The sequence below is a fragment of the Vipera berus genome, assembly GCF_964194415.1.
Source record: "Vipera berus genome assembly, chromosome: 1".
Lineage (NCBI taxonomy): Eukaryota > Metazoa > Chordata > Lepidosauria > Squamata > Viperidae > Vipera > Vipera berus.
Genome location: NC_138202.1, coordinates 133,149,793 through 133,177,713, shown reverse-complemented (window position 1 = coordinate 133,177,713; position 27,921 = coordinate 133,149,793). Strand labels below are relative to the sequence as shown.

Genomic DNA, 27,921 nt, shown 5'->3' with positions numbered 1-27,921 from the left:
CTGTCCAAGGACAGGCGCCTTTTAACATATTGATCAATGATCTGGAATTGGAGATGACTAGTAGAATGACCAAGCTTACTGATGACTTTAAATTGTTCAAAGTGGTAAAAACAAAAAGGGACTGAGAAGAGCTTCAGAGAGAGAGCATGGGTGAAAATGGCAGAAGTTGTTCACTGTGGGCAAATGCAAAGTGATGCACATAGATCCCCCAAATCCAAACTACTCATCCAAATTAATGGGGTCAGAGCAAGTAGCGATAGATGAGGAAAGAGTTGTTGGTAAACAGTTCAATAAAGGTGTCAATAAAGTGTGTGCATCCACTGTAAAAAAACACTATACTGGAAATAGAGAGACCATTATCGTTAACGCCCTTGTATAAATCAATTATGTGACCACAATCTGGGATATTGTGTGCTACTCTGGTCAACGCAGCTCAAAAAATGGAGCTGGACAAGGTTCAGAGGAGGACAAAGAGGATCATGGGGTTATGGCAGCTTCTCATGAGGAATGCTTCCGATTATTAGGGTGTTTTAGTCTAAAAAGAAAGAGAAAAGAGAGGAGATAGGATTCACGGGTACAAAATTAGGCATATTGTGGATAAAATGAACAAAGAAAAGCTATTTCCTCTTTTTCCAAAATACTAGAACCAAAGGCCAAGGCATTTATTTATTTATTTATTTATTTATTTATTAGACAATTTATAATTTAGGTTCGGAATTTGCTAGCAGTAGATGACTACCTTCAAAAGGCTTTTGTCTAGCTTCAAAAACGGGTTTGACCATTTCATAGAAATCATAGGGGTTAATGGCTATTAGCCATGATGGGAATGTGATTGCTTCTGAGACCATCTGCTGGGACACTTGGAGTCTTTCTTGTGCACTTGGGTCAGGGGTCCAATCCTGCAAGGCACCGTGTACGTTGTTGTGTTCTTACCCGGTGGATATAATTATATACGTATTAATAATTGGACAGATACAGATTGAACTTTTGAAATTTTGCCAAAGAATCCATTAAATTGAGAGCTTTTGATCTTCTGATGAGTAAGGTGACTTGTATGTATAATTTGCAATAGTTTTTTTTATGCTTTTAAAAATAGCTAGACTTTCTCCACATCTGCTTTTTTTATTTGTGCCATTTATCCTGTGTATCATGTTCCAGTGTTGATTTAGAAAAGCTCCTATTGGATCTCATTTGTGCAAATTATTGGATCTCTTTATTTGTTTCCATGATTAACTTTGCAGGTATTTCATTTTCCAAATCATTAATGTAGCGGCATAGTATCTCTGATTTATTTGGTCAGTAGAAGATGGTATAGGTATGTAAAGGAATGTAGAGACGACCTTGATAAACGAATGGATGAGCCATTAAGGGCTGAGAATTTACTCTTAGGAAAGTGGAGAGCGTGGGAAAGCAACTCAAAATTTTATTTTTTATTTTTTATTTTAATTCCATTTATATCCCGCCCTTCTCCGAAGACTCAGGGCGGCTTACAAGCTTAGCAGTAGCCTTCATTCTATGTATATGCCTGCTTATTAGGGCTTTCACACACACCCCAAGCGGCATTTTTACAAAGTCAGCTTAATTGCCCCCAACAATCTGGGTCCTCATTTTACCTACCTCGGAAGGATGGAAGGCTGAGTCAACCTTGAGCCTGGTGGGACTCGAACCTGCACTAATTGCAGGCAGCTGGTGTTACTTAAGGAGGCATTAGCCCACTGCTCCACCAAGGCTGATTCTGATTGATGTAAGATAAGGCGGAGAAAAAACTTTGCTAGGCTTTCCAAATGGATGTTACCATGTTGAGTTAGACAAGGTCAGGAAATGTGCGCTGCAAGGAGGATTCCAGGAATCAACTGCTACATTATTGCTGTAGGTTATAATAACAAGAATCTTGAAAGCTTGTCAGAGTTTCTGGGCGCCCCAATTTATATCAAGCAGAATCAAGGCAGGCTTATACATTCCTTCACCAAGGTTATCTCTACATTCCTTTCCAGGATAAGAGTGGGCAGGCTACACTCCTGTCAGCCAAAGCAAAATTGACAGTGCCAAGGAATGATAAGGATTCTAACTCCCGAATATTTGAAGGACATCCCTAGATTAAGGAATAAAATGCTATCCTATTTATACACTGCGTCTCATTTTGGTTTTTCATCTTTACAACCGTCAGATCAGCTTCCTATTTTGCAAGTCGGTCAGCTGATAGTTGAAAAATAAGAACTATAATAGTGATGTTACATATATCCAACTTTTATGATGAGTAGTTTAAGACTCTAGAGTTCTTGACAACCTGTGCTACAATATTACTATATGGAGGGAGGAGGTTCTTTGTTTCTTCCACTTTAAGAATCCTCACCTGATAATTTTGTGTTGAGGCAGACATGGTTGAATCCTCTCTGCTTGCTTTCTTCTTTCCGGTTTTGCTAATTTTTCTGTGCTACTTCTCTGAAATTAGCTTATAGTTGTCAGTAGGAGGCATTGTGACATCAACAAGAAAGCTGCCAATCAGTGAGGTGCTCCCTCCTCTACGTTTCATTAGATTTCAGTTCTGATGATTTATTGGTTGAAATGTTTCTGTAATTATTTGGGTGTTGTTCTTAAGATGGTATTTTTTGGAAAATCTAGTTGCAGCTCTGTTCCCCCCCCATGGCTCATATAATACAGGAGATATCAAAAGAATTAAGCATTTTTTTAAATACGCAAGCATTCAGTGAACAAAAATAATTGTGTATAAAATGTAATATGAGAGTGATTGCCTCTCTTTGTGGTGGGGCCTGCCCTCTGGAAGGATCTTCCCCCCCCCTCCATGCATGGGCCCAAATCTGTTGGCATTACTAAAAAATTAATGAGTTGGAGGTTTCCTTGGGTCCCAGGACTGAGCTGTCTTGTCCAGAGGAGGCTTAACACTTGCAAGTTCCTGCTTGCCAATTAAAGGTGTTTTTGTTTTAAAATGGCAGTGTTTGTTTTCAGTTATTTTGGATATTGTAAGCCACCCAGAGTCAGGACGTTTATATTGGATATACATATAAATAAATAATTAGCCTCTGAAACTAATTCTGCAGTATTTTAATCTGGATTTGAATTTAATCACAGTTGAGTCTGTAGAAGAGGCTCTTTGTCTTCTGTGCAGGATTCTATATGTAGGACTTTAATTAAGTGAAAGTCCTGCATAGCTGATTCTGAAAGCCATTTGTCTGTTTAAATGGGATTAACTGCGCACAGTAGCAAATACAGTATCATTTTTACAGTTTTTCAGCCTTGATGTCAGTATTTATTTATTATTTATTTATTAATTTAATTTGTATACCGCCCTTCTCCCGAAGGACTCAGGGCGGTGAACAGGGCAATACATATTAAAAGATAAAATACAAAAATTAAAAAAGATTAAACAAGGTGCCCACAAATAAGTTAAAACACATTAAAAGCAGGTTAAAACACATTAATAAAACCCAACCCCATCCCATCAGGCCAGGCCAGCTTGTTCGAAAAGGTAGGTTTTGAGATCGCACCGGAAGGAGCGGAGGTCAGGCGCCATCCGGAGCTCAACCGGAAGATGGTTCCATAAATCCGGCGCGCCCACAGAGAACGCCCTCCCCCTGGGGGCTGCCAGTCGGCATTCTTTGACCGGTAGCACCCTGAGGAGTCCCTCTCTGTGGGAGCGTACTGGGCGGAGGGAAGTTGACGCCGGCCGCAGGTGCTCCCCAAGGTATTCCGGACCCATGCCATGTAGGGCTTTGTAGGTCATTACCAACACCTTGAATCTCACCCGGAAGACAACTGGAAGCCAATGCAGCTCGCGGAGCAGAGGTGTAACATGGGAGTGTCGGGAAACTCCCAACACAACTCTCGCGGCTGCATTCTGTACCAGTTGGAGCCTCCGAGTGGTCTTCAAGGGTAGCCCCATGCAGAGAGCATTGCAGTAGTCCAGACGAGAGGTCACGAGCACGTGAGTGACCGTACGTAAGGCATCCCGGTCTAAATAGGGCCGCAACTGGCGCACCAGGCGGACCTGGGCGAAGGCCCCCCTAGTCACAGCTACTATATGGTCTTCTAAAGAAAGCTGTGAATCTAGGAGGACTCCCAAGTTGCGAGCCCTATCTACGGAGGGTAATAACTCACCCCCCATAGAGAGAGATGGGATATCCTGAATATCCCGAGATGCCGGTACGCACAGCCACTCAGTCTTGTCAGGGTTGAGTCGAAGCCTGTTCCTCCCCATCCAGACCCGAACCGCCTCCAGGCAGCGGGACATCACGTCGAGGGCATCACTGGGGTGGTTTGGGGTCGAAATGAAAAGCTGGGTATCATCAGCATACTGATGATACCCAACTCCAAAACCACGAATGATCTCACCCAGCGGTTTCATGTAGATGTTGAACAGGAGAGGCGAGAGGACCGACCCCTGAGGGACTCCACAAGCGAGAGGCCTCGCGGTCGACCTCTGCCCCCCTGCCAACACCGACTGCGACCATCCCAGGAGATAGGAGGAGAACCACTGAAGGACCGTGCCTCCCACTCCCAATCCCCTGAGACGCCGCAGCAGGATACCATGGTCTATGGTATCGAAAGCCGCTGAGAGGTCTAATAGGACTAGGACAGAGGAATATCCCGTCCTGAGCCCTCCAGAGATCATTCACCAGAGCGACCAATGCCATCTCCGTGCTGTACCCGGGCCTGAAGCCCGATTGGTACGGGTCTAGATAATCCGCTTCATCCAGAACCAGAGGGAGCTGATGCGCCACCACACTCTCAACAACCTTCACAAGAAAGCGAAGGTTGGAGACTGGACGAAAGTTATTTAACACAGCTGGGTCCAAGGCAGGCTTCTTGAGGAGAGGTCTCACCACCGCCTCTTTCAAGGCGGCGGGGAAACTACCCTCACTCAAAGAGGCAGATATAACCGCCTGGAACCAGCCTCGTGTCCCCTCCCGGGCTGCATAAACCAGCCAGGAAGGGCACAGGTCCAATAAACATGTGGTGGAGCTCAGCCTCCCCATAATCCTGTCCACTTCCTCTGGAGTTACAGGATCGAACTCCTCCCAGATAACATTGACAAGACCACCCGTGTCCTGATCGTCCGACTCTGCCCAGTCGGAGTCCAAACCAGTCCGAATCCGAGCGATTTTGTCCGACAGATGTTGACTAAACTCCTCGGCACGCCCCTGCAAGGGTTCCTCACTCACCTCCTGATTAAGGAGGGAGCGGGTCACCCTAAACAGTGCGGCCGGGCGATTATCTGCGGACGCGATAAGGGTAGCGAAGTAATTAGACCTCGCCACCCTTATCGCTGCGAGATAAGACCTAATATGGGTTCTTAGTCGCAATCGGTATGAATGTGCTCTGACAGTGAGGAGAAATAATTTTTGAACCAGAATTCAGATTTCAGCCAAGTAGTTTCATGATCACAAAAACTTTAAAAACACAATTTCTTAAAAAATTGTTTACACTACTCACATGAAATTATTCCTGCAGCAGGCAAGCCTCAGTTTCATCCCAGGATTATTCTATGGAAAAAAGAAATCAGAGCAGGTCCTTTTCCCTAATTGTTACACAGTTTTCTGCCACAAATATTTTATTACCTGCTTCCAGATTTATGATATACAAGTATATCATTTCATTCTACTGAGTATAGGCAATTAATTTGCTCTTCATTCAAAAAATTTTTCACTTTCTGCATGAATTATTTTGGTCTGAAACAGCTCCTTAGAATAAGTGCACAATCAACAATCTGTGAATTGAGTGCATTATTACATAAAAATATATTGCATATGGGTAGAAGATACCAAAGATGGATAAATATATAGTTTCACATATGCTTTTGGAAATTGTGACAAAATGGCTCTTGTTGCCTACAATATTCTGAGAGACAGGTCTGTGACGTAGGCTTCTGAAGGAAAAATAGGTTAAATTGGTATTTAGCAGACATTTTCAAATAATAATTGCAGTCGCTTGTTTAGTTAAATCTCTTGGTTGGAACAGTTTCTCTGACCATTTAAGGTATTTTACATAGAGCAGGAAATAATAATAATTCAGATTTGCAAGACTCATTTGTAGCTTCTGATTTTTAAAATTTTCTTCAGGTGTAGCTCTCCTAGGACTGCTAATCTGTTATGAACTAATAAGGGGCTTAGGTGATTTCTGACATTGGCTTTAGTTCTTTATATAAGGCCCTGAGTTCTAGTTGTGGAACTTAAAAAAATAGCAATTCCCTCAAGTTCCTGGAGGAATGCTCAGCTGCTGTCCTATAAAACTTCTGGAATGTGATGCAGGAATATTTGTTCTTTGTGGTCTACTGGGCAGAAATTAATTTTGTGTGTCTTGAAGTGTGTGTGTATATGTGTTAAAATTTTTCAGGGTCACCTTTATGGTACCATTGCATCACTTAGTTGGGTTGGAGCTGTCATTCACGTTAATTCTCAATGAATTCTTTCAAATTTGTTGGCGGCACCTTGTGAATGTTAATAATTGGCACTCCGGTAGATGGCAGCATCTAATTGGCTTTGAACTCAAATGGCAAACCACTTCTCTGTTGTTGCCAAGAAAGGAACACACTTTGTTTGAGGGAGACTTTAATACAATTCCTACGAAACAGTGCCAAGATGGATGCTGTGCATCTTCATATAGGAGGACATATATAACATGGAGTTGGTCTGTTCTGTGATGCACCTAATTTACTGAGGGGTCCTTAGTGTTCTTTGAGCTTGGTTGTTTTCTTGCAGACATTTCATTATGCAAATTAGGTAACATCATAAGTGCAGGTAGTGGCACCTACTGTAGTTATTTGTGTTGGCTGCTGGCTGCATTTGGACATTTGCTTGGTAGGGAGAATTTGTGTATTTATAAAATGGCTTTAAAGGGGAAGTGTAACAGTTGTAAAGAACTGGTGTACAAATGTTCTTTCTATTGCAATCTTTTTCTAGTATACTTTCCTATAGTTCTGCTTAACTTCTATATAATTGGACATACCGCAAAGCAAAACACCATTATTATTTTCTAAGGATGTTTATCAGGTCAAAAGGCGTTTTTGGAAATAAAGGTGATTGAAGACTGGACTCTTTTTTTTCCTTTGCATTAAATGTTTTTTTTAAACTAAGGGTTTTTTAAATGTAAAATGCAAGAAAAGTTAGATATGGCGCACAAAGCAAAATAATAGTCTCCAATGATGTTGATGATTTATGACATATACTCAAAAAGTCCAAGAAGTGTGTATCGTTTCAAAATTCTAAATGTACTTTTCCTTAATTAATAGGGGCCAGTGATTTATTTGTATAGCTTAATTTTTAAAGATATTCTTTTAACCTTAATTAACTTCCATTTTTATAATGAATAATAGTTAAAAGTGCCCAAAAACGTTTCCTTAAGGTTGGAAAGCTGAAGGGTATTTAGTAATTTAATCTTTAATATTGAAGGTTTATATACAAGAGAAGTCCAATAATTTATTACTGATTCTAGTAGTTTATGCATCAGTAATGTTGCTTCCAGTTTTCAGATTGATAGATTATTTAAAGCATCTCAGTTCTAAATCAATTCTGCAAAGACAAACAAGAAGCAAGAGCTTGCAGGAATTTCTGTTTTAGAAGTCATTTGACATTTGTGCTGAGTTACGAAGTCTCTTCTATTACTCTATCAAATATGAAATTATGCAATATGTATGTGAGATATTTTAATTGTTGTTATTTGCCTATAGCTGATGAATTTTGTTCTTATATTTGCCACAGTGATCATATGGAAAACATTTCTGGCTATTTAATGAAATATACAAATCTTGTAACAGGCTGGCAGTACCGGTAAGTCTAATTTTTCCAAAACATCACTATTTCAGATGGAATAGCTTTATTCATCAGGCAGAAATTGTTGGCAATATTCTGATTGTTTTAGAAAATAATATGTGAATGAAGACTTGCTTTAATCTTTTGTTTTTGTGCATGTATTTGATTTCCTGACCTGTAAATTTTTCACTGAACAAAAGAAGGCTTTGTGTATTTTACCCCTCAAGAGATAATGCAAAGAAAAATACAGCTATGAAATATATCCGAATGTGGAGGTTATAGTGTAGCAGCTGCTATTATAAGCAACTGAAAGATGATGAAAGATGATTTTGGCTGCCGTAATTGACTTTTGATTAGTCATAATGTTTACAAGATTTTAAAAGTTGGAGCTCATATTTTGAGATTTCTGAAAATAGGATTACAATAAAATCCTACCTGCTGCCATGTCTATTCAGAAACAAAATCCATTCTGTAGTTTATTTCCTGGTAATATATAGGACTGTAGGGTAGGAATTTGCATTCTTAGTGTGACACAGTTGCAGCTATCTTTTTCTAGTGAATATTTGTGTGAATTTGAAAATGAGATCTGAACTCTTGAGTTTTTTCAAGTTTGCAAAGGCTCTGGGGAAGCTACGTTTTTGCTCTTGCTTACCATTCTCCTGCCTTTCCTTCTTGAATAAAAAATTGTTATGATATAACAGCATCCTGGGAATGCTTATATATTCTTTGAAATATTCTCTGAAGCATGGTCTTAAACAGCAAAAAAAAACATCCATGGTTTTGCCTTCAGTCTATTTTTCCCTTCATGCTTTGAGTTCTGTTTATTGAACATTAGGGGTCCATATTTCACTTGTTCCTGAGATTGGCAATGTAAATTGATTTTTCAATTTGTGAGCTACACTTTGAAATCTCAGGACATGCATAGTCTTGTCGAGATAAGAAGGCTCATTTCCAACTGGTTCTGCAGTGATTAAACTATGCCCATATAAAACCATTGCATTTTTTTAATGTCTTAAGAGCTTTTCTAAATGGAGTGGTAACTATCTTGATTTTAGTGGCACTACCATTGTAATAAAATGGAATCTTCTTAAGTAACGGAAACATGTTTCCTTAATATACAGTAGGTTTTATTTGGAGTAGTGTGTGGCATTGTCAGTCCTCTCATTCGTCCATTGAAGATAAAAAATATTTTTATATTTTTATAACAATAACAAGCACAGCAACATTTGCCTAGTCTAAATTGCCCAATAGATCTGCCATGTCGTATGACTCGCTGTTACTAAAATAGGGATTTCTTTCGATCAGCAATGGCAAGTTAGCTCAAATTATGGGAAAAGTTTGGAGTGTTACCTCTACTTATTGTTGTCTTCACTGCTTCTTTGTTATATAAAAGCCTCAGCTAAGAAATAGGGATATATTGGTAGCCATGGATCCTGATTTCTTACGATCTCTGTAGTTCCAACTTCTTCTGTTTATGTCAACAGTTTTTCAATCTAAGGATAAAAATCTCTGAGAATGTGCAAAATCCCATTTCAGAATGGAAAGATGAAATGCCAGGAACATTGCTTTGGGCTGGCTGATAGGTCTGAATAGCACACCGCGCCACACTTTTCAGCTTCATGGAATTTTGAAGTCTTTCGGCAGAAGCCTCAGCGATAACATAAACGCTTCAAAACTGAATCCAGTCCTCTTTTTCCTTACAGACCTTTTTTTTTTGGGTGGGGGGAATATCCCAAGTATTTTTATCCTTGTGTTCATTTTTGAGAGTTGTCTTACAATGTGGTTGGTTAGTTTTGATGTATTGCCTTATCATTTGCTTCCCTGTTGTTCCGGGAGCTTTATGCAAACATGGCAGAAAACAGAAAGCTTACCTGCTCAACCCCAAAGGCTGAGTCCACATTTTTCCATCCTCCAGTGGAAGATGAAGAATGGCAGAAGGCAGCTTTTTCTCATTTGGTCCCTTCCCTGTACAGTTCCCAATGCCACATTTCCCCCTATTCTGGCAAAAAATATCATTGGGCACACATGTCTGAGAGGGAGAAATGTTTAACAAGTAATGACCTTTGTCTATAAAATATATTCCATACTTCCACTCTCCCTCTTAAAAAAAAATCAGAGTGAGTTAGGTTCCTCCTGGAAGGAATTAAGTCAGGCTGTATATGATTTCTCTTTAGATCAGTATTTTTTGAATTTGCCAACTTTCAGATGTGTGAACTTCAACTCCCAGAATTCCCCATTTCCCATGCTGTCTGGGAGTTAAAGTTCACCCATCTTAAAATTGACAAGTTTAAAAAAAAACACTGGTTTAGATTATAATCTTTGTAATGGACAAACAGCAAGCAGCCTTCCTCTCTCTGAATTGTGCTGTAATGTCACCGAACAGCTGGACAACATGGGCACAGCACACTCCCTTCAGCTCAAAGTCTTCCAAAAGAACTGCACCTTTTCACTATTCAGCTTCCAGCTCACATCAGGATTTTTCAAAGACTCTCTGTGCCGATAGTCTCTAGTAGGAGAGGATTGCAGCCTCCTGGATTGAGATCTGTATGCGGACATATTACCTGAAAAGGGCTCAAATTTGGAAGTTAGCTACATGTTTGAAAAAGTGGGGAGATTTTTGAATTTGCTTTTCCCTCACCATTACAGGTATTTTGTCTTAAACAATGAAGCTGGTCTCCTAGAGTATTTTGTGAACGAACAGTCCAGAAACCAGAAACCTAGAGGTACCTTGCAACTAGCTGGAGCTGTGATATCCCCTAGTGATGAAGATTCTCATACCTTTACAGTGAATCCTGCCAGTGGAGAACAGTATAAACTGAGAGGTACGGGTTTGTTGTTTTTTTTTATAGTTCCATTGTTGCTTGTTCACTAGGATGCAATCCTGTTTGTTTGGTTTGTGGTCTACATTGGCCTTTGCCTTCATTCTGTCTGAATTCAGGCAGGGTATTTGTTGGTATAAAGAAAGAGAGAGAAGCAGTCACGTTATATAGAACAGGGGTGTCAAACTCAATTTCATTGAGGGCCACATCAGCATTGCGGTTACCCTCAGAGGGCCGGGTGGGCGTGGCCTACTGGGTGGGCGTGGCTAGAGTGCGTATGGCCTACTGAGTGGGCGTGGCCAGCTCTACATCGTTCGCATCAAGGGTGCCTATGGGGGCCTGGGCAGGAGTGGGACAGATCTGAGGGTCTCTGGCAGAAGGAGGGTCTCTGGGCCAGGGCCAAGGCAGTGGGGGCCGTTCCCTCACTGTTTCCAGGATGGCTTTGCGGGCCACATGAAACTGCTTCGTGGGCCGGATCCGGCCCTCGGACCTTGTGTTTGACATGTCTGTTATAGAAAATAAAATCCAGGTATTTATTTCATTGAGCTAATTCATAATAGAGCAAGAGAGATTTCTGAGAGACTTGAGACTGCAGGACTTTATCGGTTTTATTTGTTAAAACAACACAGTGGTTGCTTGGAAGTAATTCGAAGGCCAGCTTGCATTAAAATTAATATAAAGTTTAGTATTCATATTGTTTTTGTTAGGTGCGTTACTTGTCTGTTCTGTCATGTGAAAATGAACGCAATGTAAAAGACAGTATGCTTTTTTGTTACTAGCTCTCATAGTCGTTAGTTTACGTGTTTTGGCAAATACCTTGCTGTATCTTTTGTTGTAGCCCTTGAAGTTGACTCTGTCGTTAAATTTTTCCAGTTTAGTATCCCTTAAGTAAAAATTTCACTTTTAAATGTTGCTGCTAGCAAAAAGTAGATTTATTCGGTGAATTTCATCACTTTTTTTTCCCCCTCTGGCAGTCTGCAGCATAATCTGCTCGCTGTTTAGGAGTTTCCACATTCTTCTGGAAAAACGTTTTTTAGCAGAGGTGGAAATAGCCACTCATTCTGCTATGATGATGGTGGGGAACTTCTTTTGTCCATTCACAGAAAGCTAGACTCTTTCAATATAACTGGAATTGAAACTGTATTGTGAAAATTCTTCTCCTTTTGCTTTTGATTCAGCTACAGATGCCAAAGAAAGACAGCATTGGGTCAGCAGGCTGCAGATATGCACACAACACCACACTGAAGCAATTGGAAAGGTACTGTCTGTAACAAACACTGTAAGTCATGCAGCAATAAGAGTGTATAATGTCTACAAATCATGTGGACCAATAGATCAATAGGTCCTACTTACATTTACCAAAGAAAAGAAAACCCAATACAAGAACAGCAACAAAGTCAAGATCAATTGGATTTAATTTAATTTGGGGAAAAAAATCTACAGATTAAGGGTCAACCTTCCTGTAGCTGACTTGTAGGTTCCTTTTTCCTTTAATGTGCAGCTAAAGTTTTATCCAAAAAAATGATACAATTTAACAAAACCATTCAAAAGCATAAGGTTCCTGTTACTTTTGACAAACAGAATCTCATTTAAAAAAAATCCTAGCTGTGCACATAGTTACTTTTATCTTTATAAGACTGAAAAGAATCCAAGGTCTCCGGAAATCATAGTCCTCAGATTTAAAACAAGCAATAAATATTGAACTATTATTTGAAGTTTAGATGAAACATTGATGAAAGTCAAGTTTTCAAAGATGTTCTGTGTTGTTTACAGCTTGTCCAAAGAGAGGAACAAAGCAGCTATATACATTACTTTTTATAAGTTGGGTTATTATTGTGATCAATTTATATGAGCCCTCTGTAATTTTCTAATTGTTTTAACTTATTTGATGTATAACGTCTCTTGGAACAGTTGGGAAGTCTTGGATCTGTTTTTACTTAGTAAAATTAAAATTACTTAGCAAAATTAAAAGCTGCAATTATCTGGGAGTAAAGCTTATTGAATGCAGTGTGACTGTTTCAGAATGAACATAGGTGAAAAGGGGTTGTGAATGTGTTTGCTCTTGCAGAAATGAAAAGGTGGATAATATTTGACTAGCTGATATTATTGACTATCATGGTTAATACTTAGTGTAATTGTTGTCAGTCAGCAGCTGGCATGTATGAAAGTGATGATGGCTGGCATAGCCTAGTAAATCTCAAATGGAGTTTTGTAACATATTGAGGAAGCTCTATTAAGTGATTCACCAAGTAAAATGAATTCACTGTATATTGCAGTTCCTAAATGTGTTGCTGCACCATGACTGATAAACCAGTTTTCTAGGTTGCAAAATTGAACTTATCATGTCCTCTTTCAGTTGCTCATAAACAGTGGAATCTGGCTTTAAACTTTAAGCATTATCATTAGCCAGCCATCTGAAAAAGAATACATAGTGTTGTATCTTTGCAAAATAAAATTAATAAGGCAGATTCAGTCTATGGAAACTTCCCCCGTTCCACATGTTTGTTTTTATATTCATTTTTGTATTGCTATAATGTGAAAAAAGACAAAATTCAAAATAAAAACAAAAGTATGAAAAAGCAACAGCAATGCAAGAGCAATAACATAAAAATATTTACTATTAATAAAAGCCAACCATTTTAAGCAGATAATTAATTCTTGTTCATAGGATCATACTGATTAGTCTTTTTATTTCGTTGATTCAAAGCTGAGAGTGAATGTATTACTACTTCAGTCCTATATTTAAAGTCTAGAGGTTATTTCTTTGCAGTCATCCAAATTTCTCTTTTTAGCTACACTGGTAAGCTTGATATGTCCCAAATTCTTCATAAATTTATAAATTCCATGTTTTGATATATAGTTCAACATTGCGTTATAATTTTTAGACTTTACTTGTCTTCCCCAAATAATATTAACAGTAAGAAAAACAGCCTATTAACTGTAGAGTTAATTTGTATCCAATATCTTCAAATTATTATTTTTAGGATAAAAAGATTTGCAGTTGTAATATATGCTGAGATGTTCATTAAACAAAAATATTTTGATGAATTAATCTAATCTTAACATAACAAACTCATTTTACATTCTTTTAAGCATTTAAAGTTTTAAAATTTATTTGTGTTAATAGGATATTCTAATTCTGATTTCAAAATTCTTGCCAATTAACTATTAAATTCATCTATGATACTTTCCAACAACCAAGTAATCTGGGAATTTCAAAAATAGCTAAAACACCTGTTCCAAACAGAAATTTTTAAAAAATGCTTTAGCTCAATATATTTAGATCATCATGAATGTTTTTTACACAGGATCAGGTTAAATAAATAATAATATGCTGCACTAGAGGGTTAATAATTTTTTTGGATGAGTATTAAAACAACAGCCACTTTTACATTCTGTTATCTCAGACTATCAGTTTTTCACATAAAGAGGAATGGAACTTTTAAGTTATGCTTAAGAATTTTTCAAGTATATCTTGCAACCTTTAGTGCTGAAAAACAATTGAATTTCTGCAAAAAGAACAGTGAAGCATCTGCTGCCCTCTGCTTCATTGTAGAGCTTTTCTAGGATTAATCAAATACGAAAAGTGGAACACAAACACTTAACGACCAAACTGTATATTGTCTTCCATGCAATGCTGGGTCTGGGGTATGTGACTGTGATGGATGCCAGCCCTAGCCCCCAAAGAATATTTAATACATGCTCCTAGCCTGGTTGTATTAATAATTGTATTAGAATATATTATCAGTAATTTAGAAGCAGCCTAATAAGGAAATAGTTACGTACTTCATAAAATGGGCAAGTTAGAAGGATGGACATTTAAACAATTAGTTTTCAAGGATTTCCTAATACATATGTTTGTTCACCAGAACAATCCCCCTCTGAAATCTCGCAGCTTCTCTCTCGCATCTCAAGGAAGTGGCTCTCCTGGTACGCAGAGAAGACCCAGCCAAAACACAGCTTCCTTTTTCAGTGTTGGCCATCACAAGTTGCCAACTGGGAAGAGAATTCCCATTCTGCAGCCAGATCATTTAATCGATGTACGAGAGGTTTGTATAGATCTTTGGTTTTTTTTCATTTCTCTGGAAGAATGGTTTCCCTTTAGAAGGTGAATAGCCCCCCTGTGCCTTCTTAAAAACCATGATTATTTTTGTGGAAAAACACCGGGACCCTACCAGTTTTGAGAATTTATTGAGGCTTACCCTTCTTTATATAACTGATATCTTGAAAAGACGCATTCTCATATTTCTAATTCATACCGGAATACCACAAGATGCACAGTTACAATATGTGTCCTCTTAAGTTGAATGTTTCTCTTCGCATACTGTGGTTGCATGTTCAAAAAAGTACACATTTCCCTCGATGACATTCTTTTGTTAGTACTGTTAATAATAAATTAAATTTATATGCAGCCCAGCTTCCAGCAACTTGGTTGGTTGTTGAAATATATCAAGGAATATTTAATATTTTAAATATATCCAGGAATATTTTGCCTACTATTTGCTTAGGTTTATTTAAAAGCTACTTTCTTGCAATGTTTTTCTAAAATGATACTGTTGGTAAAACATCTGAATTAGTGACTTGACAAAAATCCGTAGCACAGGCTTGAATGACCTAACATTTTTATGTATCTTGTACATCAGCTTATATTAGTTAGACGTTGCTTTGCCTCATATCTTGAGTAACTACTGTAATTGACTAGGGCACTTTGTAAAAAAGTGTTTCTAATGTTTACTTGTTGCATTAAAACAAATTTTGACTTGTGAGAACAAAGGATTGCTGTATGAAAACATCACATGCATTTAATTTTGGACAGTGCTATATGCAAACCAAAAACTAAAGTTGTGAGAATTCTTCAACCCTGCATTCAGTTTTCCTTTTTCATTATAGATGTTAGTTAGCAGTGGGTGAAAGTTGGGTTCAGTGTAGTCATTATATTTCTTGATTTCTTAGGCATAGCTAGGAGGCAAAGAATGCCCAGTTGACCTGATCTACTCTCTTTTCTTTTTCTCTTCTTTGGCTTACTGATTTTTCTCATTATCCTTCTATATATCTCATCCTCCAATCTCTATGTATGCCTTGACCTCTCCACATTGCTAAATGCTACCATTACTTAATGCACTAAAGTTGGCAGTAGAATTAGAAGCAGAATCCAAATACTGATGGAAAGCTGACTGGGATTAATATATTTGATTCAGCATAGATGGAAAATGAACTTATTTGGCATTGTAAAAGACTTTAAGTAGGGGAGAAAAAGAGCATATAAATGGGTGTAAGAGAACACAAAACGTCTATTTGGACTTTTCTGTAATCAGATACTTTTAAGATCTAGTGAAAATTAACAAGTCTAAATGCTGACGGGCGATCCCCAGAGGGAGGGCGTTCTCTGTGGGCGCGCCTGCCCTATGGAATCAACTGCCAACGGAACTCCGGACTGCCTCCTGACCTTCGTTCATTTTGCCGGGACCTAAAAACCTGGCTCTTTGAGCTATCTGGTCTAGACTGAGGGGTTTTAATGTTTTTAAATTGTGATTTTAATTTTTTGGGGCTAGACTTAATTTAATTTTAATTTTATTTTATATTGTATTGTTTTTAAATTTTGCCTTGTAAACCGCCCTGAGTCCTTTGGGAGTAGGGCGGTATATATGCATATATGGTGCCTGGATATAGTGGGAAAACAACAATCCTGAGTTCCGGAAAAATAGTTGGCGTTAGCATTTCTAATAGATTGTGTTAGATTCCTGCTTCTTTGATTGCTTTGGACTTGATTCCAACTCTTGGTTTCTCAGATGCAAGAGATAATCTATTCATACATATATATTATTGAAGTAATATGTAAAGTACTTGTGCTGGATTTTGACCATGAATCAAAATTCTAGATCCCCTCTTTAAATTGCTATTTTTTCCACTTAGATGAATTTATCCCTTTTTCAGGAAAAAAAACAAAACCCAAATCCGCTATCACATTTTTATAAGATTCCTTCCTTTGAAATAGGAGCAGATTGAAAAGCAAAATATAAGTCAATTATAATTAATTTATGTACAATATCCAGTATAAAATCTGAGAACTTGTTAGATCTTCGAAATCTGAGGTAAGAATAAAAGAGCAAGGAAATATACTGAGAAGCAGAGGATTTGGGTGCTGATCCCTGAGGCTAAGAAATTGAATGGTTTGGGATTTAAAAAATCTTTAACTGATTCTTGTCTTTACTATTTCTTATTCATAAGTGTGAAGATTAGCAAATAAGTTGTCAGTTATTGTAATGACAGCTGTTTCTTTGCTAAAGAGTAAATTACAGATTTTTACAACCCTCGTAAAGAACATTTGACTGAACTACAAGGAATACTATTTTCACAAAATACCATTTTGACCAGGGAAACCTTTTTTAAAAAACTTTTTTTAAAAAGGGTTTTCCTGAAGTTTCATGTTAACAACATTGTGAAACCTTTGTGCCTTGATTAACTGCAGAAGATGTCTCAAGCTGAAGGACAGCAGAGAGATTTGGTAAGAAGCATTGAATGCCTCCCTGCCTCCGGTCATCTTTCCTCCTTAGACCAAGACCTACTGATGCTCAAGGCAACCTCGATGGCAACAATGAATTGTTTAAATGACTGTTTTCACATTCTCCAGCTGCAGCACGCATCACAACAAAAGGGATCCTTATCTACTGGTGAGTTATCATCCTTGCTCTGTTTGAATAAAAAGGTAAACATCAGAAGTTGTGCATTTTGTTTTTTCTGGAAACCTCTAAGGCCCAGGTGTCAAACCTGATTGCGTTATGTGATGTATCGCGAGGATTTTGCCTTTGCAGATCACGTGCGAGGAGGCCTGCGCATGACACATCTGGCTCACGGGCCGCCAGTTCGACACCCCTGCACTAAGGAATCTCTGGCGTATTCCTCTTCAGAAAGTGGATTCCTTATGGGAATTTACTCTCAGTGTCATTTGGACTTGTATTTGGAGAGGAATTCAGTTTCAGACAGTATTTATAGAGAGCAGTACTAATAATATAAAAAGTACATGCCTTAAATTAATTGTTGAAGCAGTCATTTGCTAAAACTGTAATAGCTGTAATCTTTTTATCTCTATTTTTGTCATTTGTCTCTGACTTTATAGTTGATGTTTTGCATACGCTGCCTATTCCTGAAATCAGATCACTTTAAATCATGTCAGATGACACTATAATCACCATATATGCAAACGTACTTTAAATGCATGAGGGAAAATTGCTGAAGCAGAATTTATTTAGCAGACCCATTAAACACATTGATTGCAAAAGGCACTCTTCATAGCAGGCATATTTTCAACTGCTAAAATTTCTGTTTCCTCAAATAAAGCCTGTCAAGCAATGATGGGACATGCTTTCGTAGTACATTAGGATTTGATAACTTAGAAATTATCCACTCTCTCTGTTGACATTTTGTTTTCTAAGAGGCTTATGTAAAAGATGCGGAGCCAGTGACTCATTACTCAGTTATACAGTTTTGTTCAGAATCCTGTAGTGTATTTGATCCTTGAATTGATTGTCTGATTCCAAAGTTGATTTCCAGAGGATGAAATCCTGAATTCTGCATCTTTGAGTGGAAAGGCTGTGTAAGAGATAATATGGAACAAGTGATGCATTGTTTCAAAACTGCAACCTATACTTAAAGACCACCCACCTATATAAGACAAATGTTTTAAAAATTCGATCTTCAACAGAATGGGGTAGTATAAAGCTTTGCCTGTATAGTTTTGTACTTATTGGGACTAGAATATCAAAGCATGAGTAGCTTATTTATAAATGATTTTGCTGTTTCCTCTTAAGTGGGTAAGGGTACACATACATACGTTACCTGTTTGGCATTAAGTCATATAATAAAAGTCCATTATGCATACCAGCCATTGAATTAATAGTAGTTAAACCAGCTTTGACTTAATGCAATCTGTAAACCAGATCATAATTAGCCTGGGATGGTCTTAGGATCTCAGTTCTCTGAAGATGTTCCTTTTTCAAGAATATTTTAATCTATATAACTGAATGCCAGTTGAATTTGTGTCTGTTTTCTATGTTTTAGAAGTTTTTAATAAGCCTACGTAAAAGCAAAAGAATTAAAACAATGCCCACCAAATAGAAATGTGATTATTATGCAAAATGAAAAGCATAGGGATTTACATGCAAAATAGGACGTACACACTCCTCCAATATTTAGGACTCCTGACAGAGTTCATTGCCATTGGCTTGAAGTTTAATTACTGTATATAAAATATGTTCAGTCTATCCAGATAAATACTATGTAAAGTGCTTTTTTCTAAGTTTTGTTTTTAGTGACTAAGCTGATAAATCCAAGACTATAAGCTGAAGATGGAACAGGCTGTCAGGCTGAACCCAGATGTTCCTTTATTCAATTTTATGCAGGAGTTTATTAGTTTCTGCAAACACTAGCATTTGAGAACAGAATGGAACATTTTCATTATTGATAAGGAAATGTATCCATTCAGGAAGACTAACTGGGAGTGGAGAGGTAATTGGAGATACCAGCATCATTAAATAGCTTTTATTTTCAAGTAATTGTAATTTATATAATAGAGCAGACTATTGTGACATTCTTTTTGACCTAAACTTGCATTATTTTACTTTAGTTATATTTCCTTCTCCCTGTTTTAATGGCACGCCTACACTGTTGATTCAGCAACCTGTCTTAACGATATTATATAACAATCTAGTCTTACTGGGTTCTTTATCCAGTGTCTGATTACATCTTTCATAACCCCCTTCTAGTCAGGAACATGTTCTGTGTCATTATCAGTCATAGGCCTCCCTCTAATGAGAAGAGAATGAGAAGGTGGTGCTGTCTTGTATCCACCTGTTTTCTTGTTGCTGCAGAGCAAGTTTTAGTTGCCTTTAGTGTCTTGGAAGAGAGGGCGTGACACTGTTGAATGGCAGAAGCAATTTTAGGAAAAGCTTCAATTCCTCAAATATGAACAAATTTCAGCATAAGGTCTCTCTTGCTTCAGGAACAACAATCAGCTGGTTGGAACCAAAGATTTCTTTGCCAAATCACTTCAAAAATGGAGCTGATCAGAATTTCCCTGCAGATGAAACAAAGCCAGCATCAGTCAGACAGGAACAGTCCAATTCTGAATCTGGTCAACTAACTATGGTAAGATGTAAAACACTTAGTTGTGCATCGTGTTTTTGTTTTTCCTGTTTTATTTTAAAGAAAAGGACCACTCTTGGAAGAATCAACTATAGTTATCCAGAAAAGAATAGACTCTTATCTTACTAAGGTTTAAACTTAGAATAAGTTGCAGAATATTGGGACAAATAAACATTAGTGAAACTGTAATTAATGTAGCTATGTATTGTTTTAAAGTAATATGTGGGTTGAACCATGAAAACTTTCAAGGAATGCAAGTCAAGAACTTCTAGGGGAATTTAATAGTAATTTCTTTTGCCTGACCTAGATAAAGGGATGTTTTGTAATGTTAACAAGCTAGTAAAAGTATACTGTAAGTAAATAATAAAAGTTAGATAAACTATTGTGGGAAGATGAAAGTCCAGGATTTATTGTGTTAGTTTTGTAGCTACTGTTAGTTCTTTGTAGCTGTCTTTTCTTCGGGCCACTTCTCTGGTTATTATTTCTCCTTTTTTATCCCATATTGTTAGAGTACAGAAACAATTAAGGAGCAGAGATGTCTTTGAGCCTACGTAGCTGCTCCATTTCTGCTTTCTTCTCTTAGCAAAGATGAGGTGGTTGTGATTACCATCCATCATAATTCTATGCCATGGGGCTATATATTCTTATTTGCACTTGATTCACAAGGGCAAAAGCTCTGGGAGTGCTATTTTGTGGTTGTTTTAACCATTCAGTCATGTCAGGCACTTGGGGACGTTACAGGCAAGTGCTCTCCATGCTTCCCTATCCAGCACAATGTCTTTCAGTGGTTGGAGATTCATCTTTCTATCAGTTTGGGTGCTATCAAGCCAGCGTGTTCTTTCCCCTTCTTGTTCCACTAACTATTCCTGGCATGGTTCACTTCTCCAATGAATTTGCAAACGTGACACGGCCAAAGGAAATCAGATGTTGTCTTGAGATTTGGGGTGTGCTGTTTAGCCAGGCTGTAATAATTGCCGGCTCTTGGCTTCTGATGACTGAGAAGGCATCTGGATAGCTGTTGCAGTAATAAAAGCATCCAGTGACACCTGTACATGGACTATAGCCTAAGGAAACGTCACAACTCCAGTGACGTATGACGTGCAGAAACGAAACCAAGCCACATTATAAACAAAACTGAACAAATGATTAACTTGAATTCTTGAAAAAGTTCTGATAACTCGATGGAGTGGTAAAGCGATAGAATCTAGGAGTGTGTGCTTGTTGGGAAAGTGTGAAGAGAAGAGCAGGGAAGAGAACTTGAAAGTGATACTAAGTCTACAGCAAGAGTTCCCTCTGGAAGGCATGACATCTAGATATAAACAGGCAGTTTTCTTCTACAGGTTTATCTCTAGAAGGGATTTAATGATTGTTTACTGCAAATTCCACATTGTAACGTAATTTAATATATGAGCTGATTGCATTGTCAGTACTAAAAAAAAAACAAACCCAAACTATTATAGGATCTTATTATAGTCTATAGCAGGGGTGTCAAACTCAATTTCATTGAGGGCCGCATCAGCATTGCGGTTGCCCTCAGGGGGCCGGGTGGGTATGGCCAGGGTGGGCGTGGCCTACTGGGTGGGCGTGGCTAGAGTGCGTATGGCCTACTGGGTGGGTGTGGCCAGCTCTACATCGTTCGCATCAAGGGTGCCTATGGGGGCCTGGGCAGGAGTGGGACAGATCTGAGGGTCTCTGGCAGTCTCTGGGCCAGGGCCAAGGCAGCGGGGGCCGTTCCCTCACTGTTTCCAGGATGGCTTCGCGGGCCGCATGAAACCACTTCGCGGGCCGGATCCGCCCCCCCAGGCCTTGTGTTTGACATGTCTGGTCTATAGCCTCATCTATAGGTAAGCTAAAAGAAGGAGAATGTATACATATTGATATCATTGTTTAAGAAAAGAAACATCGTTTGTGGCATTTAAGAAGTTGTCTGTACTGAGTCATGGCACCAAAAAAGTTTAGAATACTAAAAAATTTAAATACCTTATGGGGGTTTTTGGGATTTATCCCAGGAACCAGAGGAAATAAATCCAGAAGATGAGTTAGAAGACACATGTGAGAATAAAGAGGATGACCTTGGAGCTGTGGAAGAACAGCGCAGTGTTATCTTGCACCTTCTTTCTCAACTCAAGCTTGGCATGGACTTAACAAGAGTAAGTTACTAAATATTGCTCTATATTAAAGGCAAAGGAAATGTACTCCTATAAACTGGAGTTTGTCCTAGCCATTCTGTGTTACGGTTTGTTCAGAGAACTGTCTTGGGATTCAACCGTCATATTAAAATAGTAATATCAAACACGATATTTAGGATTTGCCCATTAGCGGACCTGAAATGGGCGGCATGCTCTACGTTCAAAACTTGTTCAAGTTGGTAAATGTGAATTGAAAGAAATGTTCATGATGTAACTATGTAATTTGTACTATTGCATATCGTTTGTATCCTGTTTGTATGTCAGCACATTAGGTACTTCCTGATTGGTGAGATGCAGCAATAGTTTGTTGGCTTGCAAGATAGCCTTACGGGTCCTAAGTGCCTTAGAATACAATGAACCTGATTGGGGTTAAATTGGGCTTTGGTTGCTCTTGTGAAATACTAATCAAAAGGTGTCAAAACTGACCCTTGTGGCCCTTGCCATTAGCAAAGAACGCTGGGAGTTGCATGGATATTACTCAAGCTGATCACCTACTTTTTTATTTTTATTTTTAAAGTGAGAGCATCAATTGATTAAATCACATGGGCTCATGTGTTGACTACTGTGACATATGAAAAAAATGTGACTTAGAATGTAAGTGGAGTAAATGGCAAAGAATATGAATTCGGGAATGAAAGAAAAAGAAAGAAATATATGCTGTGTATCTGTGATACTGAAAGAAAACTGTAATATATGAGAATGCAAACGGCCTGGTGTTGTGGAGTCGAGTTGATGAATAGAAGCAGGGGGTCAAGGTATAAGATTAACTATGAACAAAGGGGCTAGGATGTAGCCAGAAAGTATGAATTGGTGTCATCTAAATTGTGTGGTGCACAGGAAAGTAGGAATCCGTGGGTTGTGATAGTTGCATGTGGTTTTGCCCGTGTGTTTAATTATAAGTTTATTCCTATGTATCCATGAAAAAGTAATGAATGAAAAAGCACAACTGATTTGATCCTTCATGAAAGATTGTGAGAATGTAAGTCAGAAAAACTGGCATTTTTCTATTTTTTGCTTATTAATAAAAATACAGCATGATAAACAAGAGAGATAAAATGAAACTTAAAAAAGAGATTTCTATATAGATATAAACTGTACACAGATACAAACATATCCTTTTTTATTTAACATTCTATAAATCAAAAACAGATCTTCTTAGTTCTACAGTCTAAAGGCATCTCAGAAGTCAACAATCCCAATCCAATCCTCAATATGTGGGATTTCATTTTCTTTCTATCTTCAGAAAAATATTCTTGGGGGGAAAAAGTGGATATGGAAGAAAAAGAAAGAAGTGAAAGAAAAAAGAGTGAAAGTAAACCAGCTGCAGGAAGAGAAAGTACTAGGGCTGTATCAAAAAAATTAGATTATTCTCCCAAGAGAATGAATGGAAACTGGCTGTAAGGAAAAAGAACGTGAAAGCTGCTTGGAACAGGACGAGAGGAATTTTGTTTCGGCACCTCACAGAAATGTGTGAAGTTATGCTAATGGAAAGTAACAAAAAAAGAATGGTTGATGGAGCAAGAAGCTGAAAGAGACGGTCGATGACGCGAGAGAATGAAGGCTGAACCTGGGAGAGTGTGAGATGTGCTGTATAATGTGCCTAAAACAAAAATAGTTCCTGAGAACTGGATTAAAGAAAGCAAGGCTTGGTTAAGATTAAAAGAGGATGGAAGTTAAAAATGTTGTTGGGAATTAAAAAATAGTTTTGCAGAAGGTGTGAAAAGGGCTGAGAAAGGATCCTCCAGCAAAGCTAATGGAATGGAATTAAGTGTGAGTTTTCTAGTATGTGTATGCATGTGCACACGTGTGTACATCTGTAACTGACGATAAGACTGCAGTGGCTCTTTCCCGTCTATAACAGAAAAAGTAGCAAGACTTGAATGCAAAAAAAAAATAAATACAAAAATACAGAGCAATTAGTTTGTTAAGTCTTCCTGAAAAGCTGTTTGGCAGAATTTTGATTGTCGCTAAGTAAAATAAGTTCAGAGTGGCTTTATGCCAGGCAGAAAGTGTCAGGTTTGATTTTCAACAAGTCCTTGTCAAACGTATGAATATGAGAAAGTAAGTTTATTGTATGTTTGTTGATTTAGAGAAAACATATGGCAAGAGGAATTATGGAATGTTTGGTGAGACTATGAAATTTAAGGTTGGTTGCTGGATGCAATAAAAGCAGTATGAGATGATGAAAGTAAAGCTGGTGTGAGACTAAATTGGAAAGTTAAATGAACGCTTCAGCATAGAGCAGGGAATGAAACGAGGATTTGTGATGTCCCCTTGGCTACACAGAAACATATAGGAAACGCAGGTGCAAATGTTAGAAGTGATTTGGATGTCTGTGCATACAAGTGACACCATGTCTTTTTTTTTAGAAGAATCCAAATGCTCTGTAATTAATGTAAAATTGGAAATGCATTGAACATTATGGGTCTGCAAGTTTAAGTATCAGAGACTGAAGTAGTTGTGTTTGATGGGGAAAATAGAATGAACATTTGTTACTTTACATTCGTGTGCCTTGGTAGAATATTTCTTAAAGAGGGGAAAGGTAGCTCAATCAATTTTAAGACGTGCAAAGGCTGGTTGAAATGTAGTGGCTAGTATGTGTTCCGTTGTCAGAAGAACCCAAAACAGCTAAGAATGTGCTGTGGCCTACATGTGAGTTGGGCATACAAAAAGAAACTTAAAAATAAGTTGAATAAAACAGGAACGGGTTGCTTAAGAAGAGTTTATGATATAACACAGAAGTGTAGGGTCCAGACTAAATGGCTCCTAAATGAATTTGGATTATAAATGTTAGTGATCCACGAAATAGATAAAATTTGTACAAGCCGGGCCAAGGCAATGATTGCTTACAAGAATAAAGTGTATAGGAAAATATAGTGAACAGTGATAGTTTAAACTATCTTCTTCTTCTTCTTCTTCTTCTTCTTCTTCTTCTTCTTCTTCTTCTTCTTCTTCTTCTTCTTCTTCTTCTTCTTCTTCTTCTTCTTCTTCTTCTTCTTCTTCTTCTTCTTCTTCTTCTTCTTCCCCTTCCCCTTCTCCTTCTCCTTCTCCTTCTCCTTCTCCTTCCTCTTCCTCTTCCTCTTCCTCTTCCTCCTCCTCCTCCCTCTTCCCCTTCCCCTCTTCCTCTCCATCCTCCCCCTCTCTTTTTCTCTTAGCAACAGCACTTAGACTTATATACCTCTTCATAGCACTTTACAACGCTCTGTACACAGTTTACAGAATCAGCATATTTGCTCCTAATAATCTGGGTCCTCATTTTACCGACCTCAGAAGGATAGAAGGCTGAGTCATCTCTTCCTCCTCCCCTTTTCTTTTTCTCTTCCTCCTCCCCCCCCTTCCCCATTCCTCTTCTCCTTCATCCCTCCCTCCTTTAATTCCAAAATATCTTGTGGAAGCATAAAAGCACTGTGAATGAGAAAATATGAAACACTAAAAGCCACAAATGTACAACGGTCATCTATACCATTGTGTCTTCCACTAAAACCTTTTCCCCCCTTTGTTGGTGCTCTAAAAAAAAAGAGAGAAGAAAATCAGAAAGTCATTATGTATCTTTCTGTAATATCGTTTTCTTTTATTGTAGGTGGTTCTTCCCACTTTTATTTTAGAGAAGCGCTCTTTATTGGAAATGTATGCCGATTTCATGTCCCATCCAGATCTGTTCATTTCCATTTCCAATGGCACAAGTCCTGAGGAGAGGATGATCCGTTTTGTTGAGTATTATCTCACTTCCTTTCACGAAGGACGCAAAGGGGCAATTGCCAAAAAACCATACAATCCAATCATCGGAGAAACGTTTCACTGTTCGTGGAAGATGGTGAAGAGCGATGTACTGAACAGCACTAATAGTAACTCTTCATCTCATTCTGCCTCTGAGCAAGTGCCTGTTTCAGAAGAGAGCCAGGCTCAAGAAGAGTCAGACTCTTACACCGTCCGGTTTGTGGCAGAACAAGTGTCTCACCATCCTCCAGTCTCAGGGTTCTATGCTGAATGTGTGGAGAGAAAGATGTGTGTTAACGCCCATGTTTGGACAAAAAGTAAATTCCTAGGCATGTCAATAGGAGTAACCATGGTTGGTGAAGGTAAGTGGGAAATGTTGCGGTGCTCCCTACGCTCTTTGAGCAGTTGGAATCGACAGCTCTGGATAGCTGCATTTTACAAAAGAATGTTATTCTTCAGGCTATGATGTATTGCTAATCCTTTGATGCAGCCTGCTCCACTCTCATGACTTCCTAAAGCAGGGGTGTCAAACTGCCGGCCCGCGGGCCGGACGCATCACAAAGAAACCGCGCCCACCCCATTGCCGGCAATGGGGGAAAGGTTCCAATACATTACATGACATCACGTGACGTCGTGAGTTTGACATGTCTGTCCTAAAGTGTTAGATAATTGGTAGTCCTTGACGTATGACCACAATTGAGCCCAAACTTTCTGCTGCTAAGCAGGAAAGTTGTCCCATTTTACCAACTTTTTGCCACAGGTAAAGAAATCACTGCAGTTGTTAAGTGAATCATGCAGTCATTAAGTGAATCTGGCTTCCCCCATTGAATTTGCTTGTTGGAAGCTAGCTGGGTAGGTTACAGATGGTGAACTCCTGACCCTGGGAGAGTACAACTTTCACAAATACATGCCGGTTGCCAAGCATGCAACTATTGATCACTGATCATGGGTATGCTGCAGTGGCTGTAAGTGTGAAAACTGGTCATAAGTCACATTTTAAGTGCTGTTGTAATTTGGGTCACTAAAAAATGGTTGTATGTCGAGGACTACCTATATGAAAGTTGGAAAGAGACTTAGGAGATAATCTACCGTGGTCTGTGCCTGGCGTGGGACTAACACTATAGCATTCCTAGCAAATGGCGATGCAGCTAGTAGTTAAATACTTAAAGTGGAAAAAAGATCGCCATGTAAGGTCCTGTCTCAGCTATCTAACCAGGAAAGCATGACTCTTTAAATGAACATTTCAAAGGAAGCTTTTACTGAGAGAAAGTGATTGCAAGGCAGTCAGGCAGAATCTGAAGTTTCTGCACAAACCATTAAGCTAAATTCCCCAATATGTAAATGCCCCAGTCCATCAGGAGCCAATCCGCTGGTGTGAAGGTGTTATGAGAACTCTGAGCCAAGGTGATAACAAGTTGTCTAACACGGGTCCCCAACCCCCGGTCCGTGGTCCGGCACCGGTCCACAGTATACCAACAAGCGGGCCGCACAAACAAGTCCATCCTCGGGATGCAGGCAGTATTCAAAACCACACCCCCTCTGGTCTGTGGAAAAACCTTTCTTCATGGCACTGGTCCCTGGTGCCCAAAAGTTTGGGGACCTCTGGTCTAACAAGTCTGATGGCCCATCTCCTCCCCTCCCAAATTTCCATACAGATACATCAAAGCAACAGATTGTCTACTCCCCAATCTAAATCCCCCCTCCCCTCGGAATGGCAGCGTTCCGACAGGGACCTGATATGCCATTTCTAAGGCAGCTTGTTGTTTCGTAACTCGTATCCCTAGGAAGTTCTTCCTGATGTCCAGTTGTAATCTGTTGCTATGTAATTTATACCCATTATTCCTTTTCTATCTGCATTGTATTAGATTAGACCAGTGACTTTCTGCTTCTAAAAAGTGGGAAGGAAAAGAGACAATCCTAAACTCAGCCTTCCAGCAAAACAAACCAAAGACCTAGCACGTTGAGGAAGTGCTTAGAAAACCATTGAGAGGGAGAGAGGCCCAGTACCGGTCCACGGACCAGAGGTTGGGGACCCCTGTTTTATATGATAGCACTTCATGTACTTGAATACAACTATTATGTCTCCCCACAGCCTTCCCTTCCCCAGAATAAACACATACAACACCTCCACATCTTAAGTTTTTCCTTCCAGGCTCCTTATCATCTTGGTTGCAATCCTCTGGGCACACCTTGGGATTTGGCAATGTCAATTCTTAAGATGCAGCACCAAGAACTAAACATGTTGTTCCAGATGTGCTTTTACCAATGCAGAATAGAGAAATGATGTCC

General features: G+C 38.8%; 2 protein-coding genes across 4 annotated transcripts in view; one reads left to right on the top strand and one right to left on the bottom strand.

The window, feature by feature from the left end:
- The window catches only part of LOC308668250 (uncharacterized protein), a 281,434-nt gene that overhangs the window by 34,246 nt on the left and 219,267 nt on the right, over positions 1–27,921 (bottom strand). The window lies entirely within an intron of this gene.
- OSBPL11 (oxysterol binding protein like 11) overlaps positions 1–27,921 on the top strand; it is a 53,822-nt gene that overhangs the window by 12,855 nt on the left and 13,046 nt on the right. For 2 of the 3 annotated variants that reach the window (XM_081327879.1, XM_081327881.1), the window contains exons 2-9: positions 7,716–7,784; positions 10,413–10,588; positions 11,764–11,843; positions 14,455–14,634; positions 17,055–17,256; positions 19,584–19,729; positions 21,736–21,876; positions 25,496–25,994. In XM_081327879.1, the coding sequence (XP_081184005.1) occupies positions 7,716–7,784; positions 10,413–10,588; positions 11,764–11,843; positions 14,455–14,634; positions 17,055–17,256; positions 19,584–19,729; positions 21,736–21,876; positions 25,496–25,994 (1,493 nt within the window). Of the gene's footprint in view, positions 1–7,715; positions 7,785–10,412; positions 10,589–11,763; positions 11,865–14,454; positions 14,635–17,054; positions 17,257–19,583; positions 19,730–21,735; positions 21,877–25,495; positions 25,995–27,921 lie in introns of all 3 variants that reach the window. The other variant, XM_081327880.1, reaches the window with a different exon arrangement.